Consider the following 21,621-nt stretch of genomic DNA (forward strand, 5'->3'; position numbering starts at 1 on the left):
ACTGCATTCCACAAGAAATCCTAGAAGACATTTCCTCCACTAAGGCGTTGAGAAATACGTTGTGAGGAAAGCACCAGCATTACTGGAAAGCTCTGTCATTGCTCTGATTAACCATGCCATAGGTTCATCACATGGGAGGGCTGATTGCAGTGAGGATAATGGGAACCTGAGTAGCAGAGGCTAAATGACTGTGTATTATCACCAAAGATAGGATCGGTACCTCCGCTGGAAAGGGCAGCAGGGACATACCAGTAATCAGAATACGTCAGCCCACAGCCAACTTTGGCCGTGGTCATTGGTCACCATGTTCCTAAGAGCAAATAGATGAATGGCCCTACTAAAAAGTTGCTTGATCTATATAATGGGGGCAGGGGGAGTCTTGCTTTGATAGCCAAAATATCTAACTTGAGTCCCCACAGTGGAAAGCCACGGACTCTCTCCCAGTTTCTAGACCTAAGTCAGCACAGATTCAGAGCACCTTGATTAAAAGGGATATTGAGGGTTTGGGAGCTGGGTGGTGCAGTCAGCTGGGGGCCGACTCTTGGTTTGGGCTCTGGTTGTGATCTCATTGTTGTAGGGTCATGGGAATGAGCCCTGCCTTAGGTTCTGCGCTCCATGTGGAGTCTGCTTGGGATTCTCTCTCCCCTCTCCCTCTGCCCTATCCCACCACATTCTCTCCCCCAACCCTTCAGATAAAGGTTTTCTAAAAAGGGTCACCTGGGTGGCTCAGCCAGGTAAGAGTCTGATCTCGATTTCAACTCAGGTCATGATCTCAGGGTCCGGGGAATGAGCCCTGCACTGGGCTCAGCAGGGAGTCTGCTTCTCTCCCTCTCCCTCTGCCTCTTGCCCTGCTCTTGGGCACACATTCTCTAGTAAATAAATAAATCTTTATTTTAAAGAGAAGATTGAGGGGCTCCTGTGTGGCTCAGTGGGTTAAAGCCTCTGCCTTCGGCTCAGGTCATGATCCCAGGGTCCTGGGATCAGCCCCGCATTGGGCTCTCTGCTCAGCAGGGAGCCCGCTTCCCTTCCTCTCTCTCTGCCTGCCTCTCTGCCTACTTGTGATCTCTGTCTGTCAAATAAATAATAAATAAAATCTTTAAAAAGATGGAGATTGAGCCTCCTCGAGAAAAGAACTGTGGACTGCTTACTAGAATGTGCATTAGAGAAAAGAAAATACCCAGACCTTTGAGAATTACTAGATACTGAATCAATGCCAATTCCTGGGGGATCCAATTGCACTATGGCCCACGAGTCAAGGTGGGGGCTTATGGTGGTCAGGTAATAGATGGATTTTTAGCTCAAGTGCAACTCACAGGGGGCTCAGCTGATCCACAGCCCCAACCTGTGGTTATTTCCAATTAGGAAATTGATAATTAGGATAGACATCTATGGCAACTGGCAGGATCTCCACATTGGCTCTTGGACCCTTAGAATGAGGACATTATGGCAGGAAGGGCTAAGTAAAAGCCCCTGGAACCCCTATATCCTATTAAGATAGTTAACCAGGGGCACCTGAGTAGCTCAGTCGTTAAGCCTCTGCCTTCAGCTCGGGTCATGATCTCGGGGTCCTGGGATCGAGCCCCGCATGGGGCTCCTGGGATCGAGCCCCGCATCGGGCTCCCTGCTCAGTGGGAAACCTGTTTCTCTCTCTGCCCCCTCCCCCTGGCTTGTGCTCTCTCTCCCTCTCTCTCTCTCTCTCAAAATAAATAAAATCTTCAAAAAAAAAAAAAGATAGTTAACCAGAAGTGCAGAGATTAACACCATCCTTGAAGACTTGAATGGGCAGAAGTTTGACCTGTGCTGGTATCAGGTAGATCTTCAAATTCTTTCATCAGTGTTTTATAGTTTTCAGAGTACAGGTCTTTCACCTCTTTGGTTGAGGTTTTTTTCTTTTGTTTGTTTGTTTGTTTGTTTTAAAGATTTTATTTATTTATTTGACAGACAGAGATCACAAGTAGGCAGAGAGGCAGGCAGAGAGGGAGAGAGGAGGAAGCAGGCTCCCTACTCAGCAGAGAGCCGGATGCCAGGCTCGATCCCGGACACTGAGATCATGACCTGAGCTGAAGGCAGAGGCTTTAACACACTGAGCCACCCAGGCGCCCCTCTTTGGTTGAGTTTAATCATAGGTATTTTATTATTTTTGGTGCAATTATAAATGAGGCTGTTTTCTTAATTTCTCCTTCTGCCATTTCATAAATAGTATATAGAAATGCAGCAGATTCTTCTGCATGGATTTTGTAACCTGTGACTTTACTGAATGCATGTATCAGTTCTAGTAATTTTTTTGGTGACGTCTTCAGGGTTTCCTGCATATAGTATCATGGCATCTGCAAATAATGAACGTGTTAGGACGCCTGGGTGGCTCAGTCAGTTAAGCGTCTGCCTTTGGCTCGGGTCATGATCCTAGGGTCCTGGGATCGGTTCCCACGAGGGGGTCTCTGCTCAGCAGGAAGCCTGCTTCTCCCTCTCCATCTGCCTGCCACTCTGCCTGCTTGTGCTCTCTCTCTCTCTCTCTCTGTCAAATAAATAAATAAAATCTTTTTAAAAAATGTTTGATATAATTCCCCTGTGAAGCCATCTATTCCTGGACTTTTGTTTGTTGGGAATGTTTTGATTGCTGATTCAATTTCATCATTGGTAATTGACCTGTTCAAATTTTCCATTTCTTCCTGCTTCAGTTTTGGTAGTTTATATGTTTCCTTTTTTTTTTTTTTTTAAGATTTCATTTACTTTTTATTATTATTTTTTAAGATTTTATTTATTTATTTGACAGAGAGAGAGAGACAGCAAGACAGGGAATACAAGCAGGGGGAGCAGAAGAGGGAGAAGCAGGCTTCCTGCTGAGCAGGGAGCCCGATGCGGGCTCGATCCCAGGACCCTGAGATCATGACCTGAGCCAAAGGCAGACACTTAACTGAGACACCCAGGAGCCCCAAGATTTCATTTATTTATTTGAGAGAAAGACAGAGAGGGAGAGAGCACAAGCAGAGGAGGGACAGAGGGAGATGGAGAAGCAGGCTCCCTGCTGGGTGGGGAGCCTGATATGTGACTTGATCCCAGGACCCTTGGTAGTTTATATGTTTCTAGGAAATTATCCATTTCTTCTAGGTTGTCCAATTTGTTGGCATATATTTTTTCATAATATTTTCTTATAATTGTTGTATTTCTGTGGTGTGTAGTTTATTTCTCCTCTTTCACTTATGATTTTATTTATTTGTGTCCCCTCTCTTTCTTTCTCTCTCTCTCTTTCTCTTGTATGAGTTTGGGTAGAGGTTTATCTTTTCAAAGATCTGAACAGATCATTGATCATTCTATTGTGGGGTTTGTTTGTTTGTTTGTTTTAGTTTTTATATCATTTATTTCTGCTCTAATCCTTATTAGTTTCTTCCTTCTGCTGATTTTGGGTTTTGTTGTTGTTCTTCTTCTAGCTCCTTTAGGTGTAAGGTCAGGTTGTTTACTGGAGATTTTTCTTGCTTCTGAAGGTAGGCCTGTATCACCATAAACTTTCCTCTTAAAATCGCTCGTACTGCAGCCGAAAGATTTTGGACCACTGTGTTTTCATTTTCATTTGTTTCCATGTAACTTTTTTTTTCATTTCTTCTTTGATTTCTTGCTTGACCCATTCACTGTTTAGTAGCGTGTTATTTAACCTCCGTGTATTTGTGCTCTTTCCAGACTTTTTCTTGTGGTTGATTTCTAGTTTCATAGTGTTGTGGTCAGAAAATATGCATGGTATGACTTTGATCTTTTTGAATTTGTTGAGACTTGTTTTGCCGCCTAAGAGTGTGATCTGTTCTGGAGACTGTTCCACGTCAAGATCTCTGGCCATCCTGGCAGAAGCTGATTGGAGCTGAGAAGCGCGTCCCCCATTTAGACAGTTGCACGCTCTCCAATTTGTCACAGGTGCCTCCTTGCTCCCCTCCTCTTATTACCAGGCTTTGCCATGTACACATTTGAGCTTGGGACCCCTCCTCTGTCTATTCCAGCCTCCCCTTTTACATTGAGACTAGGGTCGCAGAGGTCCAATTGTTTGCTTGAGTTGGAAGAACTAGTAAGAGAAAAAGGCAGAGCTAGAATTTTTGTCTCCTGGGACACATCCTGTGTTCTTTGCTACCAGATGCTGCCTCTTCTTGAAAAATGTTTGAGGCACCTGGGTGGCTCAGATGGTTAAGCAACAATGAGGTCATGATCTCCAGATCCTGGGATCGAGTCCTGTGTCAGGCTCCCAGCTCAGTGGGGAGTCTGCTTCTCCCCCTCTCTCTGCCTCTCCCCCTGCTTGTGCTCTCTTGCTCTCTCAAATGAATAATTAAAATTTAAAAAGGAAAAGAAAAATGTTTTGGCATTTATGAAGGAAAATTGTCCTTGTAGGATGCATGTTGGGGAGATGCAGTCGAGTTGACCTTTATAGGGAATGTTCCATCTTGTTGTCCCAGACACTCTCTGACATGTCTTAAGTGAGGAATATGGCCTTATTGTTTTGCGTGAATGGGGTCTTAGTATCATTTGAGCCTCAAACTGGAATGACTCAGATACATTTGGATAAAATGTAGTGAACACTAGGGTGCTCCCTCAGGGAACTCTGGAGAGCTGAAAACTACTCACCTAATTTATCAATGAGTTTGTGGGTGTTCAGTATCTATAATTAGGTGGTTTACTCTTACTCCATTCTCTTACTTTAGGGGTATCAAATAATTTTTACTTATTTATATGTAAATTCCTTATTCTGAAAATAATTTCAAACTTACAGGGACATTTAAAGACCACCACAGGGGCGTCTGGGTGGCTCAGTGGGTTAAAGCCTCTGCCTTCAGCTCAGGTCATGAACCCAGGGTCCTAGGATTGAGCCCCACATCCGGCTCTCTGCTCTGCAGGGAGCCTGCTTTCTCCTCTCTGCCTACTTTGATTGCTGTCTGTCAAATAAATAAAATCTTAAAAAAAAAAGAGCAGGTTGGATTATCATATTCCCTTGCCCCATAATACTTCAGTGTGAATTTACTAAGAATATACTTTTACTAAAAACTAAAAGTAGTTATCACACTCAGGAAATTATCATGAATGTTTTATAGTCTATATTACAAATTCGTCAATTTCCCCCATAATGTCTTTTTTTTTTTTTAAGATTTGTTTATCTATTTTAGACAGAGTGCAGGCATGGGGGGAGGGGCGGGGGGGAGGGGAAGCCGACTTCTCACTGAGCATGGAGCTCCACGTGGGAGCTCATGAAATCATGACCTGAGCTGAAACCGGGAGTCGGATGCTCAGGCACACCCCCCCATCAATGTCTTTTATAGCAGTTCATTTCTGGATCTAGGCCAGGATCAAGTTCATTTATTGTTAGTGACTTTAGCCTTCTTCAACCTAGAGCAGTTCCTCAACCTTTCATCCTTCGTGCCCTGGAGCAGTTTTGAAGAATACAATCCTGTTATTTCTCCTGTATGTTTCTACTCTTTATGTGTGTGTGCGTGCATATTTATACCTATTAAGAGTTTGGATGCATGGATTCTTCTTTTGTTCAATGGATTATAATCTATTATTATACTTCCATATTGTGATACACAATTATGTCAGAGTTGGCCTCTCTAAGCTGGCTCCCATGTCTCTTTAATGCCCTAATACTTTTTTTTAGCACTTATTTTCTGGCACAACAAAATATTCCAAATTCTCCTGGTAGCTTCCTTGCTCCTGCCCAAGCTGGAATCAGGAAGCAGCCTTCAAGGGACCCTGGACCATGGGATTTTCTGTGGAATATTTAGAAACCAAGATCTGAGAGCTAGGTATGTGTAGATCAATCAATCTATCATCTTCCGGCCCCCATAACTTTCCCATAACACTGATATGTCCTGTTCCAGTCCAGCCCCACAAAGTTCTTGCTCACTTCTTTCATTCCATATTTGTTCTTCCCTGCTTCCCAGCAACATCTGTATGTTTACTCACACATTCAATCCCCACAGACTCAGAATAATTTCAGAATTGCCACACCACTACCACTATTGCAAACTTACTAAGAACTCAAGATTTGCAGTTCTTCTTCTTTTTTTTTTTTTTTTAAGATTTTATGTATTCATTGGACAGACAGAGATCACAAGCAGGCAGAGAGGCAGGCACAGAGAGAGGAAGCGAAGCGGGCTCCCTGCTGAGCAGAGAGCCCGATGCAGGGCTTGATTCCAGGACCCTGAGATCATGACCTGAGCTGAAGGCAGAGGCCTCAACCCACTGAGCCACCCAGGTGCCCTTGCAGTTCTTCTTTTCTTTAGAATAGAGTGTACCCAAAAGTGACTTGAATTGGTTCTATTTTTCCCCCTTCCAGGGGGTTAGTTTATTCATCTAAAATCGAGTTGGGTTCATTTATTTATGTCTGTATTCCATTGTTTACTTCCACAAGAATGTGAACAACAAGAACAACAACTAAGGAAACTTCATTTACCCCTAACCCTCATAGGTAATGAATTTTATTAGTGAGAGTTTTCACTTCTTATGTTTTTCTTTCCTTTTTTAAAAAAGATTTTTATTTACTTATTTATTAGAGAGAGAGAGAGCAGGAGCGGTGGGGGTGGGAGGAAGAGGGGTAAAAGGAGAAGAAGCAGGTTTCCCATCAGCAAGGAGTCTGATGCAGGGCTCCATCTCAGGACCCTGGGATCACAACCTGAGCCAAAGGCAGACACTTGAAACAACTGAGCCACCCAGGCACTCACTGTTGTGTTTTTCTTTGCCAAAATTTGCAGATACGTTTGTTTTCTTATTTTCCCTTCTTCCTTGAACAAGAGGTAGCATAGTTTAGACTATAAACTTTGCTTTCTTCACTTAATAATATATCCTGGAAATCAGTCCATATCAAATCACAGTGGTATATATCATTTCTGAATTGCATATAAGACAACATTCTATTCATTTGCCAAACAATTTGAGTGACGGCATGCCAGCCACTGAGCTAGACATGAAGGACAGGAAAATGGGTAAATATAATCCCTGCCCTTTACAACCGCAGACTTTGTATGAGGAAAACCATTCCAATGTTCTGGGAGCCTGGAGGAGCCAGTCAGTAACAGGATGTTCAAAAGGACTGACCCCTGACCTTGAAGAATGAGAAGGTAAGTGAAGAAATAGCACCTGTAAAAGAGAGTTGAAAATGAGCAAAGTGTGTCGTGGAAGTGGGAGTTTCATGAGGCTAAAACTTAGAATTTGAGGGTCGGAGCAGAATGTGAGTGGGGGAGAAAGCAGCACCCAGAATGAGGTGGCAGGGCACTCAGGTGGCGGGAGTCCCAGGAGAACGCTGAATTGTGTGACTTAAGCATCCAGGAGACATGGTCTTTAAGACACCACTCAAACCCATTCTCTTCACAACGATTTATTTTTTATTTTTAAATTTTAGATTATTTATTTGACACAGAGAGTGATCACAACTAGGCAGAAAAGCAGGTGGGGGATAGGGGGAGCAGGGACCCTGCCGAGCAGAAAGCCCAATGCGGGGCTTGATCCCAAGACCCTGAGACCATGACCTGACCCTAAGGCAGAGGCCCAAACCACTGAGCCACCCAGGCACCCCTGTCACAAGGATTTAATTTACTACCCGCATCGTGCTAGGTACTGCTGGAACAGTAACAGTGAGATCCCAACCCACAGGGAGCTGACAGAAGCAAGAAGAAAGAATTAAATGAGCTCTTAGAATGAGGTGGGGTAAATTTTCAGGCCAAGCCTAAAAGGAGCATAGAAGCCTGGAGTGAGATAGGATTGAAGGAATACTTCCTATAAAGTAAGACCAACTTTTAGCTATGTATGTACGGGTTTGTGGTAGAGGTTTGGGAAGGGTTCCAATGCTAATGCCTGGAGCCAAGGGAGATTGAGATATTGGAAGTTTCACTGTGATTAAGAACACAGACTCATCGCTCCTCTACTCCCTTCTTCTCACTGCAGAGTAATCTCTAAAAATGCAAATCTGACCTCTTTGTTTTCTTTGAAAGGCTCCCCAGTACTTTGAGGACAATGTCCAAGTCTCTTTAAAATCGAGTCCCAGGTTCCTTACCTCTCCAGTCTCATTTTTTCCAACCACTTTTATACTTCTGGCACGCTGACGTTTTCCTGATTTGTCACATCCCCCGCCTAGAAATTCATCACCCAGCGCTGGATTCAGTGTCTCTCCTATCCGCTCTCATGGTGCCCTGTGGTGACCTAATAGATCTCATCTAATCGTCTGAGTCTACCACTAGCTGGAACTTGGGGAGGGCAGGAAGAGGTTGAATTACGGTTGTGTCCATTGCATCTAGCTTAACGTGCTAATGCCCAACTAATTTTGAATAAATGAAGGCTGGCTTCATTGCAGAGTTGAATGAAGAATTTTCAATTAGACCTTAGGTACTTTGGCCTTCAGTTTCTTTGTTACTATAGTTTAAGGGTTCATTCTAGGGCATGGAGAAACCAATTAGGTATTAAACCATTGAAGCTTACAATGATTTCGGATTTAGCATAGATTTATCTGCAACATGCTGAGTTTCAAACCGGTAACTTTAATGTCCATCAGTCTTTTATTTGAAGCAGACAAGGTCAACAGGAGCTTCTCCTGAAACCTACCATACGACTAAGACGGGCAGTCGCGTGTTTAGACCCGGGATTTCTTTGCACTTAGACTCCGCCCACGGGCCCCTAAATGGCGGAAGAACTGCACGCTACGTCGTGACATCTCACACAACTGCGGAGGTATCCCGACGCTACGCCACCGGTGAGGGCGGGGCGGCCGGTTCTTCCTTCCTCACGGCTACTTCGGCTCCTCCCCCAGCGCTCCACACGCTCATTGTGAAGCGGCAGCCAACCTCTAGGGCTGTTTGAGACCTAGAGACCCTAAATCTTCGGCGCGCGTGAGCGCCCGCGGTGCTCCTTCTCCCCTCCAAGGGCTAGGGGCGCGAGATTCGCCTCTTTTTATTCTCTCCTCTTCTGCCCGGAGCCAACCGCCCCGGTGCGCGCGGACATCTCGCGCCGCCGCTCCCTCCTCCCTGCCCCTCCCCCTTCGGGAGCTCCCGCCCGCGCGCTCCTCCTCCCCTTTCCCCGGCGACGCGCACGCGCGCCAGGCCGGCTCGCGCCCTCTCGCTTTCCTCCGGCCCGCGAGACCCCCTCCCCTTCCGCCTCGCGGCGCTTCCTCGCGCCGCGGTCTTCTCTATCCACCCCCGACATCGCGGGGCTACCCCCGCCCGCCAACGGCGGGTCCCCGGCTTCCCAAGCCCCCTCGCTTCCCGCGCTCTCCAGCGGGGGCCTAGCCCCGGCCTCCTCTCTCCCTCCCTTCCCCCTAATTCCCCTTCCGGACGCTGCCATCATGTTGAAGCCTCAGCCGCCACAACAGACCTCCCAGCCCCAGCAGCCGCCCCCCACGCAACAGGCCGTGGCCCGCCGGCCTCCCGGGGGCACTAGCCCTCCCAACGGCGGCCTCCCGGGGCCCCTGGTCTCCACCTCGGCTCCCGCAGGGCCTCCCGCGGCTGCTTCTCCCTGCCTGGGGCCTGCAGCCGCCGCCGGGAGTGGGCTCCGCCGGGGAGCCGAGGGCATCTTGGCGCCGCAGCCCCCGCCGCAGCAACAGCATCAGGAGAGGCCGGGGGCAACGGCTATCGGCAGCGCCAGGTGAGGAGGGGTGGGTTTCCGGGCGCTGGAGCCGAGGCTGCGGGGCGGCTCGGCTCCGGCCCTGCGGCCGGGACCTGAGGACACCGCGCGAGGCGGGAACCTAACCCGGCCACCTTTGCGGGGCGCCGGGAGGAGTGGGGAACTCCCGTGAGGCTGGGGCTGGGTCCCCTCAGGTCCTAACAGGTCAGAGGGAGAGGGTCCCTGGGCTGCCACCGGGACATTTGGGGGCCGTGCTCAGCTCTCAGAGCCTAGTTGGGCCTTGGGGCTCCGGCCTTAAGGGCAGGCGGGGCGCATCCCGCCAGGGCCGTCAGAACGAGGAGTTGGGGGGGCGAAGAGGATCGGGGTCCCCGGCTCCATTACCACGAAGGGTCTCGCGGTCCCCGGCTTCAGCCAATGGGGAGTCAGCTGCGGGAAGGGGTCCCCGGCCGTAGCCAATGGAGGGGGGCGCGCGGCCCACAGTTTGGCCAATGGGGAGGGAGGGACTTGGGAGCGGGTTGCTACCTCCTCCTTCCCGGTCTGGCCAGTAGCAGGGGAGCGGGGTGGGCGGGGGGGACGGAAGGAGGGACAACTGGGAGGACTGCGGGCAGGGAACCTCCAGCGCGCGCGCTCTTCCCGTACGTGCGCGCGGATGCTCTGTCTTATGACCCGGGCATTCGTGAGCCGCGGGTAACCTATAGGGCAGGGTTTGGGAATGTGCGTGGAGGGGCTCGCCTGGTGTTTGTGGATGAGTGGTGGACACCCTGCTCGGTTTCTTCTGTGTGTGGCTTAATGGAATTGAGAGTGGCGGTACACGCAGGCGCAGTGGGTTCTGGTCGCGGGAGGGGGGATTTGGAGGCCCGTGGGCTTTACTGCGCAGGCGCAGACCGGGCGAGGCCTCCCGGTGGATGGCTTTTGCGGCTGCGCTGTCCCCCAGCCCCGCCAACGGCCCCCTCATCGCCCTCCTCTGCCGACGGTTACATCAGCCAGCGAGGAGCTGGGTACCGGGCGATCGGTGACCCCTCCTGTAGTGGGTAGCATTGAATGATTAAAAAAGGTCGAGAGGGTAGGTTGTAAAGGGAGTACCCTCCTCCCAGAGTTTGGGGCGTAAGGCTGGTGAAAATGATTGTCTTTTCTGTTTGAGAGGTAATGTGCCTGAGCTACGTGGTTCCGAATCTGCGTTCCCTGAGCTTTCGCCTTTATGTCTAGGGTGGTTTGTTGGCTAACAACTACTGTAGCGTTGCTTTCTTGGAAGCATGGGGCCCTGGCCCCTTGGAGAAAGTGAGAAGGTTGTGTCGAATTGACAACCATTGTTGATTGACGTCTGTTTTAGTAGCGTTTGGTGGAAATGTGTTGATTGGCTTTTACGGTCTATACCTCTCTTCTTCTGTAAGGTGAGAGTTTGGAAATCTTGTCGATAATTGGTTTGTAGTCTAAATCAGCCATCTTCACAGCGTATGTGGTTCTAGAATACCAAGTTCTTTGAAATGAACTGTGTTTAAGAGGGATAGAATGTGTTTAACTGGGGTGCCTGGGTGGCTCATTGGGTTAAAGCTTCTGCCTTCGGCTCAGGTCATAGTCCCAGGGTCCTGGGATCGAGCCCTACATCGAACTCTCTGCTTGGGCGGCAAGCCTGCCCCCTCTGCCTGCCTCTCTGCCTACTTGTGATTTCTGTCTGTCAAATAAATAAATAAATAAAATCTTTTAAAAAATGTGTTTAACTAGTTTCTTGTTTTCTTTCTCATAGGGGACAGAGCACAGGAAAGGGACCCCCACAGTCACCGGTGAGTGCCACTCCCCACCCTCAAAGCACAGAGGTACATGTGGGCATAGGACGGATCATGTGCACAAATAGTCAGTTGAGCTTGGAAGAGTAAGGACCCAGCTCATGCAGAGTGGGTGAGTGGAGTGTGGGTATTCAGAAGGAGGGTGATCTGTTAACTGGCTGTTTAATTCTGTGTTGTTGGTAGGTGTTCGAGGGTGTCTACAACAATTCCAGAATGCTGCATTTTCTTACAGCTGTTGTGGTAAGTGGGTATCTAACTCCTAGTTTGTTTGAGGAATGTAATGCACCAGTTTGCTGGAGACTCTTCTTTTTCACCACTCTTTCAGGGCTCCACCTGTGATGTAAAGGTGAAGAATGGTACCACCTATGAAGGTATCTTCAAGACTCTGAGCTCAAAGGTTAGTGTACTCAAATTAGCTGATTTTTGGAATTTCGTGAAAGGAGGAGGAGAATGAAATAGGCTAATTGGAGATGTGCGTTGAATGGTGTTGGACAACATTGTGTTACTCATTTCTCTAGGCCTGTCTCAGAATAGTGCTAGAAGCAATAAGAAATGTGGGTTGGAATTGGAAGGCTGAATACTTGAACATTAAAATACTTAGTCCTGGGCTGATACTGAGAAGACTGTGTGACATTGTGGCGTTGGGATGTGGTTAGAAAGGGTAAAAGAAAAATAGTCCTATTTTTACCATCACATTTCTTGATACTGACCCTTTACTGTTTGGAAATGGGACTTTTATAGTTTGAATTAGCAGTAGATGCTGTACACCGGAAAGCATCTGAGCCAGCAGGTGGCCCTCGTCGGGAAGACATTGTGGACACCATGGTGTTTAAGCCAAGCGATGTTATGCTTGTCCACTTCCGAAATGTTGACTTCAATTATGCTACTAAAGGTATTGATTGTATTGGGTCTTTATGTCAGACTAGAGGGCAGAGAGCAGTTATATAATGACTTGAATTTTTTTCTTCCCCCTTTACCATCTTTTTTTTCTGAGGAGGAGGGCTATGTTTTTCTTTCCTTTTTTTTTTTTTTTTTTTTTTTTTTATTTGAGAGAACGAGAGCATTAGATCATATGAGCAAGGGGAGGGGTAGAGGGAGAACCAGGCTCCCTGCTGAGCAGGGAGCCCAATTTGGGACTCAGTACCAGGAACCTGATAACATGACCTGAGCTGAAGGCAGACACTTTACCGACTGAGCCACCCACGCCCCTAGGTTTTTCTTCTTGAGAATATGTCTTGATGTCTAAGATACAGTGGGATGAATTCCTGCCTGTGTTGTGGTCCTTCAGGTTTCCGTTGCTTTGCTTTCAACTCCATAGTCCTCTTGAACTTTTTTTTTTTTTTTTTTAAGATTTTATTTATTTACGTGAGAGAGAGCATGAGAGGGGGAGGAGGTCAGGGAGAAGCAAACTCCCCATGGAGCAGGGAGCCCAAGGCCTTGGGCTCCCTGCCGAAGCCTGGGACTTGATCCCAGGACTCTGGGATCATGATCTGAGCTGAAAGCAGTCACTTAACCAACTGAGCCACCCAGGCACCCTGGTCCTCTTGCACTGTTAAGATGAGGCTTCTTGTGCTGTACCACCCACACCCAATCTCTCCCCCAACCCTGATGCACATTTTCCTTTGTTTCCCAACTACTTACTGGGGGTGGGGGTGTTGGAAGAGGTTGTAGAATAATCCCCTGACTCCTGATCTTCGACTCCACCCCCACAGATAAATTCACTGATTCAGCCATTGCCATGAACTCGAAGGTAAATGGGGAACACAAAGAGAAGGTGCTTCAGCGCTGGGAAGGGGGCGACAGCAACAGCGATGACTATGACCTGGAGTCTGACATGGTACGGCCCCCCTTCTCTGAGAGCCGGGCATGCTGCTGCCCGAGTGCAGGTTGTTGACTGTGATGTCATTCTTGGAACCAAGAGTTGCTTCTGGGGAGCGGGGAAAAGGATTTTTTACTATGGCCTGTTGATGGCTGTCAGATTCCAAATGAAAAGCTGTAGAAAAGAACAAAACAAAACTACCTGTTCTCCCACCATCTGCAATTGACAGCTGTTAACATTTGCTTCAAGATTTTTTTCCCCTTCGATTTAACAAAACACAGACAAGATTGTGGACTGTGTAGTAGACCCATGTCCTTCCCAAAACAAGGACTTTGAAACATTTAAGATTTCTCATGAGTTAATGCATTATTGTGGTATATTTAACTTGCACAAGAATTTACTTTCCCCCCAAAAAAGAATTTACCTTCCCTGATTCTTGTTTTTGATTTTTTTTTTTAATATTGGTATGTAGATCCAGTCATTGCTTTCACCTGTTTTGTCTAGTTCTACTTATATATATATATGTGGGTGTATAAATAACAGCAAAACGTATTTATCCTTTTCCTTATTGATAGGTATTTGTTACCATTATTTTGCTATTAAAAATAGTGCCTTACTGAACTTTAGACTATGTCCCCATAGTATAATATATCTATAATATATAATATATAGTAATATATTTATATAATATATAATATATACCAAAATGTTCTAGGACATAAACCTGGAAATGGACTCATTAGGTCTTAAGACTTTGGTTTTACTAGTGGTTGCCAGTCTGTACTACAATTGGAAGTACTAGTTTATATTTCTGCCACCCTTGTTCTTTTTCCACTCTGGGTTTGGTCAGATTTGTGTGTTTTTCAACCTTGTGGAGGAGAATGACGGGTCATTGCTGCTTTCCTTACTGCGTTTTAAAACATTCTCCTTCCTCCCTCCTTAGTCCAATGGATGGGACCCCAATGAAATGTTCAAGTTCAACGAGGAGAACTATGGTGTGAAGACCACCTATGACAGCAGTCTTTCTTCTTACACGTGAGTCTCTTGGTACTTCCCAGATGGTGTAATTTGAGGCATGGGGTCGTGGCATGTGTTCATGCTTTTCTGGGTGTCCAGGTTGCCCCCTCCCCACTTCTGGTCTGCCTTTGTCATTGTCCTCTCAAAATACTAGGCCATCTCGTGGGTAGAATTAGCTGCTTTCTCGTCCATTCACCCATTCTTTTCCTCTAGAACTTAAAACATACTTACATATGAGTGTAAGTACCCTGGTTCAGAGATTGGCCTTGTTGCTTGACATGAGACCTCGTAGATCGCCCGTTAAATGCACACTGAGTTGTTGCAGAGGCTAAACATTTGCATACCTGCGCTGCTGAGGGGACTCAAAGATGTTTCTCCTTTTTCTTGTCCCCTGGCACTGGGGTGGTGGTCTGTGGTGGTCCTCTCAGGGTGCCCTTGGAGAAGGACAACTCAGAAGAGTTTCGTCAGCGGGAGCTGCGTGCAGCCCAGTTGGCTCGGGAGATTGAATCGAGCCCCCAGTACCGCCTGCGGATCGCCATGGAGAACGATGATGGGCGGACAGAGGAAGAGAAGCACAGCGCAGTCCAGCGGCAGGGTTCAGGACGGGAGAGCCCCAGCTTGGCATCTAGGTGATTGCTGGGGGCGGCCTGCTCTGTCTGGGGCTCTGTACAGGCCAGGGCTTGGGCCAAGAGCCTTGTACACTCCTGTTTAACCTTCACGGCCATGTAAATGTAGGTTGGCACAGAGTTATTCCCAATTTTCAGATTTAGGAACTGAGACTTAGAGCAGATAAGTAGTTTGTCCAAGGTAACAAAGCTAAAGCTTTTGGTAGAAAAAAATTTTTTTGAGTTTTGATAGTCTTTTTTCCTTCTGTATATTCATCCATAAGTATGCCTTCATTTCTCCCTTTATAAAAACAAAATTAGGGGCCCCTGGGTGGCTCAGTGGGTTAATAAAGCCTCTGCCTTCCGCTCAGGTCATGATCCCAGGGTCCTGGGATCGAGCCCCGTATCGGGCTCTCTGCTTGGTGGGAAGCCTGCTTCCCCCTCTCTCTCTGCCTGTCTCTCTGCCTACTTGTGATCTCTGTCAAATAAATAAAATCTTTTTTAAAACACCCAAAAAGCATACCCACTATTTAGTCACTATTTAGTGACACGTAAAAGCTATACCTTGAACTACAACGTGATACTCCTCCTCTCATAGGTCAGGAGTGGTAGAATTGTAAAACTGACCAGGTTGGTCAGGTCAGGGTTGACACAAAAGGTCATAAGCCTCTAACTACAGAACATTAACCAGAATAGATCTTAATGTGGGGATAGTGCAGAGAGCTGGAGCGTGTGTGTGTGTGTGTGTGTGTGCCCTTGCGTGTGCGTGCCTATGTGTGCATGTACATGCACTTTAGAAGGAAAGGCTTCATTTTTCCAAAATGTGTGGGTTTTATGACTAATTGACCTTACTTGAACTCTCCCCCTAGGGAGGGAAAGTACATCCCTCTACCCCAGCGAGTTCGGGAAGGTCCCCGGGGAGGAGTTCGATGCAGTAGTTCCCGGGGTGGCCGGCCTGGCCTTAGCTCTTTGCCACCTCGTGGCCCTCACCACCTTGACAGTAGCAGCCCCGGCCCGGGTTCTGAGACACGTGGTATCAATGGAGGTGAGTTCTGAAGTGGGCTTTTGTTGGGGAGTAGGGAAGAGGATAGGAAGGAAGCAGGAAGGATAATGGAAAGGATGGGTGGTCTGGAAGGGTGATGCGTTGGTGATAATGTAATAGCAGATAATAGCAGATACTCTGCCTCTTTTTTCCCATCTAAAAAAAAAAAAAAATTAGGCCCTTCCCGCATGTCCCCTAAGGCACAGCGGCCCCTGAGAGGTGGTGCCAAGACTCTATCTTCAGCCAGCAGTAGGCCTTCTGGAGAAGCTTCTGTTGCACCTCCTCCTGCAGGTAAAATTCCGGCAGTGTTATATGAAGAAATAGAAATTCGTGGGGAGCTGTAAATGTCAGTTGTTGGAATGCTGGGATGGGAGACAGTTTTAAAATAAAAGATGTTTGGGGGGAGGTTGGGTTTATGCTTTTTAGGGAAGAATTTGTTTCCCTCAGTGTAGCAAGGCCAGCGCAGCTGTCCATGAGTTGTGTTTGGCTGGCTCATGTCTTTTGTTGATTAGTAATCAGGGTGCCTGGTGGGCTCAGTCATGGAGCAGGTGACTCTAGATCTTAGGGTCATGAGTTCAAGCCCCACATTGGGCGCAGAGCTTACTTCAAAAAAAAAAAAAAAAAAAAAAAAGAGCAACTTTTTAGTTGTCAACATTTTGAAACAGGAGGCATAGAAAATTCCCAGTTTCTTTGGAAATAGAGAAAGTTCTGCAAACACCAAATGTGTCTTGCAGCATAACACTAGTTTGCTGGACTGTGTTGTGAGTGCCTCTGTAAACATTCCAGTCTTTTATGCTGCCCGTGAATGTATCTTACCCGCTCATGTTATCTGTCTTGCTCTTTTGGGCATGTAGGTTTGTGACCTTGCATATAAGAAAGGGGATAAACTTTCCTCGGTCTTTCTGGTGGGTTCCCTATGCCTCTTACCGAGCAGCAGTAACCATCGTACAGTTTTTCCTTTTCTTCCAGTGGGCCGGATGTACCCCCCGCGCTCTCCCAAGTCGGCTGCTCCTGCCCCAATCTCAGCTTCCTGTCCTGATGCCCCCATGGGCTCGGCAGTACCGACCTCTTCAGCTTCCATCCCTGTGACATCATCGGTTGTGGATCCTGGAGTAGGCTCCATTTCCCCTGCTTCTCCAAAGATCTCATTGGCCCCCACAGATGGTAAGAGCCAGGTAGTTGAGGGCTTGTGGACAATATGAAGTGTGGTTCTGGACAGAAGGACCTTCAGGCATATGTCTCTTCTTGCTCAGTAAAAGAACTTCCAGCCAAGGAACCTGGGAGAACTCTGGAGTCCCAGGAGCTGTCCCGGATAGCTGGGAAAGGTGAGAATTGGTTGGGGTTGTTTTATTTAAGATTTTATTTATTTGACAGACAAATGGGGAACAGCAGGGGAAAAGAGAGAAGGAGGTTCCCTGCTAGCTAAGCAGGGAGCCCAATGGGCACTCGATCCCAGGACCCCGAAATCATGACCTGAGCGGAAAGCAGATGGTTACCTGACTGAACCACCCAGGCATCCCCTTTCTTTTGTTTTTGTTTTTCTGAGGTGTGATGTCCTTTTGATGAGGGGAGCACTTTAATTAGTAATAAGAATTGTGGGGGTTCAGAAACAGTGCCTTGTTAGTTGTGTAATTTTAGTTCTATAGGATTCTTAAGAGCTTTTTTTCTCCCCCTTTGTCATTTGGGGTACTGGCATTGTAGCCACCTTTAAGAAAAGTGTGTTTCCTCCTTTTTTCCCTGTTTCTTATAGTTCCTGGCCTTCAGAATGAACAGAAACGCTTTCAACTGGAAGAACTGAGGAAATTTGGGGCCCAGTTTAAGGTGAGGGGAGTGTGGGAGTGAGCTAGGGTGTTAGGATGAAGAGGGGTGAGGGAGCTTAGAGAAGCAGCGCAGGACTGGGACCAGGTGGGTTTGAAGAGATGAGCGAGCACGGATGCAAGAAGGGAGGCCAAGCCTGGGGTCCGGACTGTTTGGGGACTGTATGTGTGCCGCTCTCCTTCCAGCTGCAGTCCAGTAGCTCCCCTGAGACCAGCCTGGAGCCTTTTCCTCCCCGGATCTTAAAGGAGGAGGCCAAAGGAAAAGAGAAGGAGGTTGATGGTCTGTTGACTTCAGAGCCAGTAGGGTCCCCAGTCTCCTCGAAGACAGAGTCCGTATCAGATAAGGAGGACAAGCCAGCACTGCCGCTGGCAGGAGGCACGGAGGGCCCAGAGCAGCCCCCGCCACCTTGCCCAAGCCAAACTGGCAGCCCCCCGGTGGGCCTCGTCAAGGGAGACGACAAGGATGAGGGCCCTGTCGCTGAGTGAGTGGGGTGGGGAGCTGGGTGGGTGTCAGGTGGGGAGAGGAGCAAGCCACAAGGACTGACTTTCTTTTTCTCTCCAGACAAGTGAAGAAGTCAACACTGAACCCCAATGCCAAGGAGTTCAATCCCACAAAGCCTCTGCTGTCTGTGGTGAGACGGGATGGGCAGATGAGGATTGGTTTCCCCGAGGGAGGCTTGGAAGTGGGGTGACAGCACAGGGGAGGCGCTCTGGCTGTTGGCCCGCTCTGGGGAGAACAGGTGTCACGTGGGGGTGAGGGGTCATGATGTGTCTGGTAAGTGTTACCTGTTTCTCCCTGAGGTTTAGCATTCAGCTTGGGGAACGTATGTTGGGGTAGTTGTGAGCATGGGATTCATTCAGGCCCCTGATTTGGCTTGAACTCCTGTACTTAAAAAAAGTTTGCTGGTCACGGTCAAGCCATTTAACTTTTCTGTCTTGGTTTTCTTACCTAAAATTTGTGAGTACCTGTCCCAGGGGCTCCAATGGAAGGCTTAACCAAGATGCCGGGTAGAATGTGTCTGGCAGGCAGCACTCCGCTGTGTTGCTCTCAGAGGCACAGGAGAGGCGTACAGAAACCAAACTTGCGTGTCCCTGCCTTGTCTCTTACAGAATAAATCCACCAGTACCCCCACTTCTCCGGGGCCCCGGACTCATTCTACTCCCTCCATCCCGGTGCTGACAGCAGGCCAGAGTGGGCTCTACAGCCCCCAGTACATTTCCTACATACCTCAGATCCACATGGGACCGGCTGTTCAGGTGAGAGGAGGGGCTGAGCAGCTCCAGGCTGAGGCTGGGCCGAGCGGCTGAGGACCAGGTCAGGCCTGTCGTTCTTTGTGAGCTAGCTGTTCAGCTTCGTCTGTGTTCTCATCCCTAGGCCCCTCAGATGTATCCGTACCCTGTATCCAATTCTGTGCCTGGACAGCAGGGCAAATACCGGGGAGCAAAAGGTGAGCAGAGTCGGCAGGGCTGGTCAGCAGAGCTGCGTGGCTGCGTCCTGGCAGATGGAGCTTGAGCTCGGTCCTTTCTCCCCTTCCACGCCAGGCTCCCTGCCCCCGCAGCGCTCGGACCAGCACCAGCCAGCCTCAGCCCCTCCGATGATGCAGGCCGCTGCCGCGGCCGGCCCACCTCTGGTGGCTGCCACGCCGTACTCTTCCTACATCCCTTACACCCCGCAGCAGTTCCCAGGCCAGCCCGCCATGATGCAGCCCATGGCCCACTACCCCTCACAGGTACCTGAGGCGGAGGATGGTGTTGGGGGCGGGAGGACAGAGCGGAGGGTCACTGTGTTCATCACCCAGACTCAGGCTTCTGTCCTGGCTCTGGTAGGACCCATAGCAAGGCACCGCTATCCTCTGAAGTATAGATCACATAGCATCTCCTGGCTGGGGTCGTCGTGAACGGGAGACCAGGTGGTTGTGACGGGACAGAGCGGTGCTATGCACGGGTTCTCAGGCAGCAGATGTCCGACCACCTCTCTCCTTGCCCCTCCAGCCGGTGTTTGCCCCCATGCTTCAGAGCAACCCACGCATGCTGACGTCGGGGAGCCATCCCCAGGCCATCGTGTCGTCCTCCACCCCTCAGTACCCTTCTGCAGAGCAGCCCACCCCCCAGGCCCTCTATGGTGAGTTCTGTGTCCTTCTCCTTGGACCTTGCTCCTTAGCCCCGTCTGGTGTGCTTAGCACTGATTGTCCCTCTTTCCTGCTGTAGCCACTGTTCACCAGTCCTATCCACACCATGCCACGCAGCTCCATGCCCACCAGCCGCAGCCGGCCACCACGCCTACTGGGAGCCAGCCGCAGTCCCAGCATGCGGCCCCCAGTCCCGTCCAGGTGCCTGCCATGGGAGATCTGAGCGGTTGGGGCAGGAGCGGGTGGCTGGAAGAGGGGGATAGAGTTGGAGGGGTCATTCCCCAGTGGAAGAGGATCAGGGGTCAGTGGGTGGTAGGCCTGGTACCTGAGGACTGGGGTGGCACTCACCCTTCCCCTCCCCCTGACAGCACCAGGCGGGGCAGGCCCCACACCTGGGCAGTGGACAGCCACAGCAGAATCTGTACCACCCAGGGGCCCTGACAGGCACGCCGCCTTCTCTGCCACCGGGACCTTCTGCCCAGTCCCCTCAGAGCAGCTTCCCCCAGCCAGCCGCTGTGTATGCCATCCATGCCCACCAGCAGCTGCCCCACGGCTTCACCAACATGGCCCATGTTACCCAGGTAAGAACCCAAGGGACCTGCTTCCTGGGGCTGTCCTGTTTCTGAATCCTTGGTGCTCCTTCCTGAGTGCTCTTAACACCAGGATTCTCCGAGCCCACATCTAGCTTCTGGGGTGCTCATGGTTGTCTTTTGTTCTTTGCAGGCCCATGTCCAAACTGGAATCACAGCAGCCCCGCCCCCTCACCCTGGGGCTCCCCACCCGCCCCAGGTGATGCTGCTGCACCCACCCCAGAGCCATGGGGGCCCCCCCCAAGGCGCGGTGCCCCAGAGTGGGGTGCCTGCACTCTCAGCTTCCACACCCTCACCCTACCCCTACATCGGACACCCCCAAGGTGAGCAGCCTGGCCAGGCGCCTGGATTTCCAGGAGGAGCCGATGACAGGATTCGTGAGTTCTCGTTAGCTGGGGGAATTTGGCATGGAAGAGCTGATGGGCTGCAGGTGGGGCAGGATGCACGGGTTCTGGGAGGGGAGTGAGGGGTCTTGGAGGCAGGGCTGTCCCACAGGGCGCCCGCCGACCTGCACCTGTCTGTGAAGTATGTAGGGTGGGCAGAAGCCACAGTCGCCGCCGCCAGGGGCTTGCTCCTGGCTCTGTCCTTTGCTTCCCTCCGTCCTCGCTCAGTTGTGATCCAGCAGCCCCCCTCCCCACTGCCTCCCCAGCTCTCAGTGACCCCGACTGTCTCCTGACTTAGCCGAGGTAAGGTCAGCGCAGCAGACAGGGCCAGGCTGGGGTGTGGGGGGCTGAGCTGGGCACACGAGTAAGGGCTCTGGCTCACTGGGAAACAGAGATTGATCTGTGCTTCTGACAGCCCCATGAGACACCTTGAAGAGGCCGCTCCTACCCAAACACTCCCCCGCACCCCACACTGGACGGCATTGGATGAAGGGACAGCTGCTTGGGTTCTAATGCTCCTGCTCTCTTCTCTTTCCCCTCCAACCAGTTCAATCTCATCCCTCCCAGCAGCTCCCCTTCCACCCCCCGGGGAACTGAAGATTGTCCTGGCCGCGACCTGAGACCTCCATGAGTGGAGGGAAGAGTGATCTATGTCTCTTCCCCCAGCAGCTCGGACCAGTCCCAGCCCCCCAATCCCCCCTTTCCCCCGGGGGAGCTGGGGAATTCCTGCCAAGCACCTTGAAGGGGACGGGCCTCAGAGTGGGCAGGGCCAGGGTCCAGCGGGGGTGGGGGGTTCCTGCTCTGCCCCTGCCCATCCCCACCCCATCTTGCCCTCCCATCCTCTCATCTATCCCCC

At 49.8% G+C, this 21,621-nt stretch overlaps 1 protein-coding gene across 15 annotated transcripts; it reads left to right on the forward strand.

Annotated features, from left to right (window-relative positions):
• Positions 1-9,104: 9,104 nt before the first annotated feature.
• On the forward strand, positions 9,105-21,498 carry ATXN2L (ataxin 2 like). 15 transcript variants are annotated; one of them, XM_032842727.1, is made up of 24 exons: positions 9,106-9,600; positions 11,324-11,360; positions 11,547-11,603; positions 11,689-11,760; positions 12,105-12,255; positions 13,076-13,200; positions 14,126-14,217; positions 14,628-14,828; positions 15,674-15,849; positions 16,024-16,137; positions 16,798-17,010; positions 17,100-17,171; positions 17,597-17,667; positions 17,850-18,145; positions 18,226-18,295; positions 18,774-18,920; positions 19,039-19,111; positions 19,206-19,393; positions 19,656-19,785; positions 19,872-19,993; positions 20,161-20,373; positions 20,516-20,705; positions 21,032-21,068; positions 21,313-21,426. In XM_032842727.1, exons 1-23 carry the CDS (start codon positions 9,302-9,304, stop codon positions 21,061-21,063), a joined length of 3,141 nt encoding a protein of 1,046 aa, XP_032698618.1. In that variant the 5' UTR covers positions 9,106-9,301; the 3' UTR covers positions 21,064-21,068; positions 21,313-21,426. The 15 variants fall into 15 exon arrangements, 14 of the variants coding, with proteins under 14 accessions (XP_032698619.1, XP_032698618.1, XP_032698609.1 ...); XR_004380863.1 differs by having other exon boundaries at positions 20,516-21,068; positions 21,313-21,397; XM_032842718.1 differs by lacking the exon at positions 21,032-21,068 and having other exon boundaries at positions 20,516-20,759; positions 21,336-21,498.
• The last annotated feature ends 123 nt before the right edge of the window (positions 21,499-21,621 follow it).

The sequence above is a fragment of the Lontra canadensis genome, unplaced genomic scaffold (genome assembly GCF_010015895.1).
Source record: "Lontra canadensis isolate GAN:19392208 unplaced genomic scaffold, GSC_riverotter_1.0 scaffold132, whole genome shotgun sequence".
In the NCBI taxonomy this organism is placed as follows: domain Eukaryota; kingdom Metazoa; phylum Chordata; class Mammalia; order Carnivora; family Mustelidae; genus Lontra; species Lontra canadensis.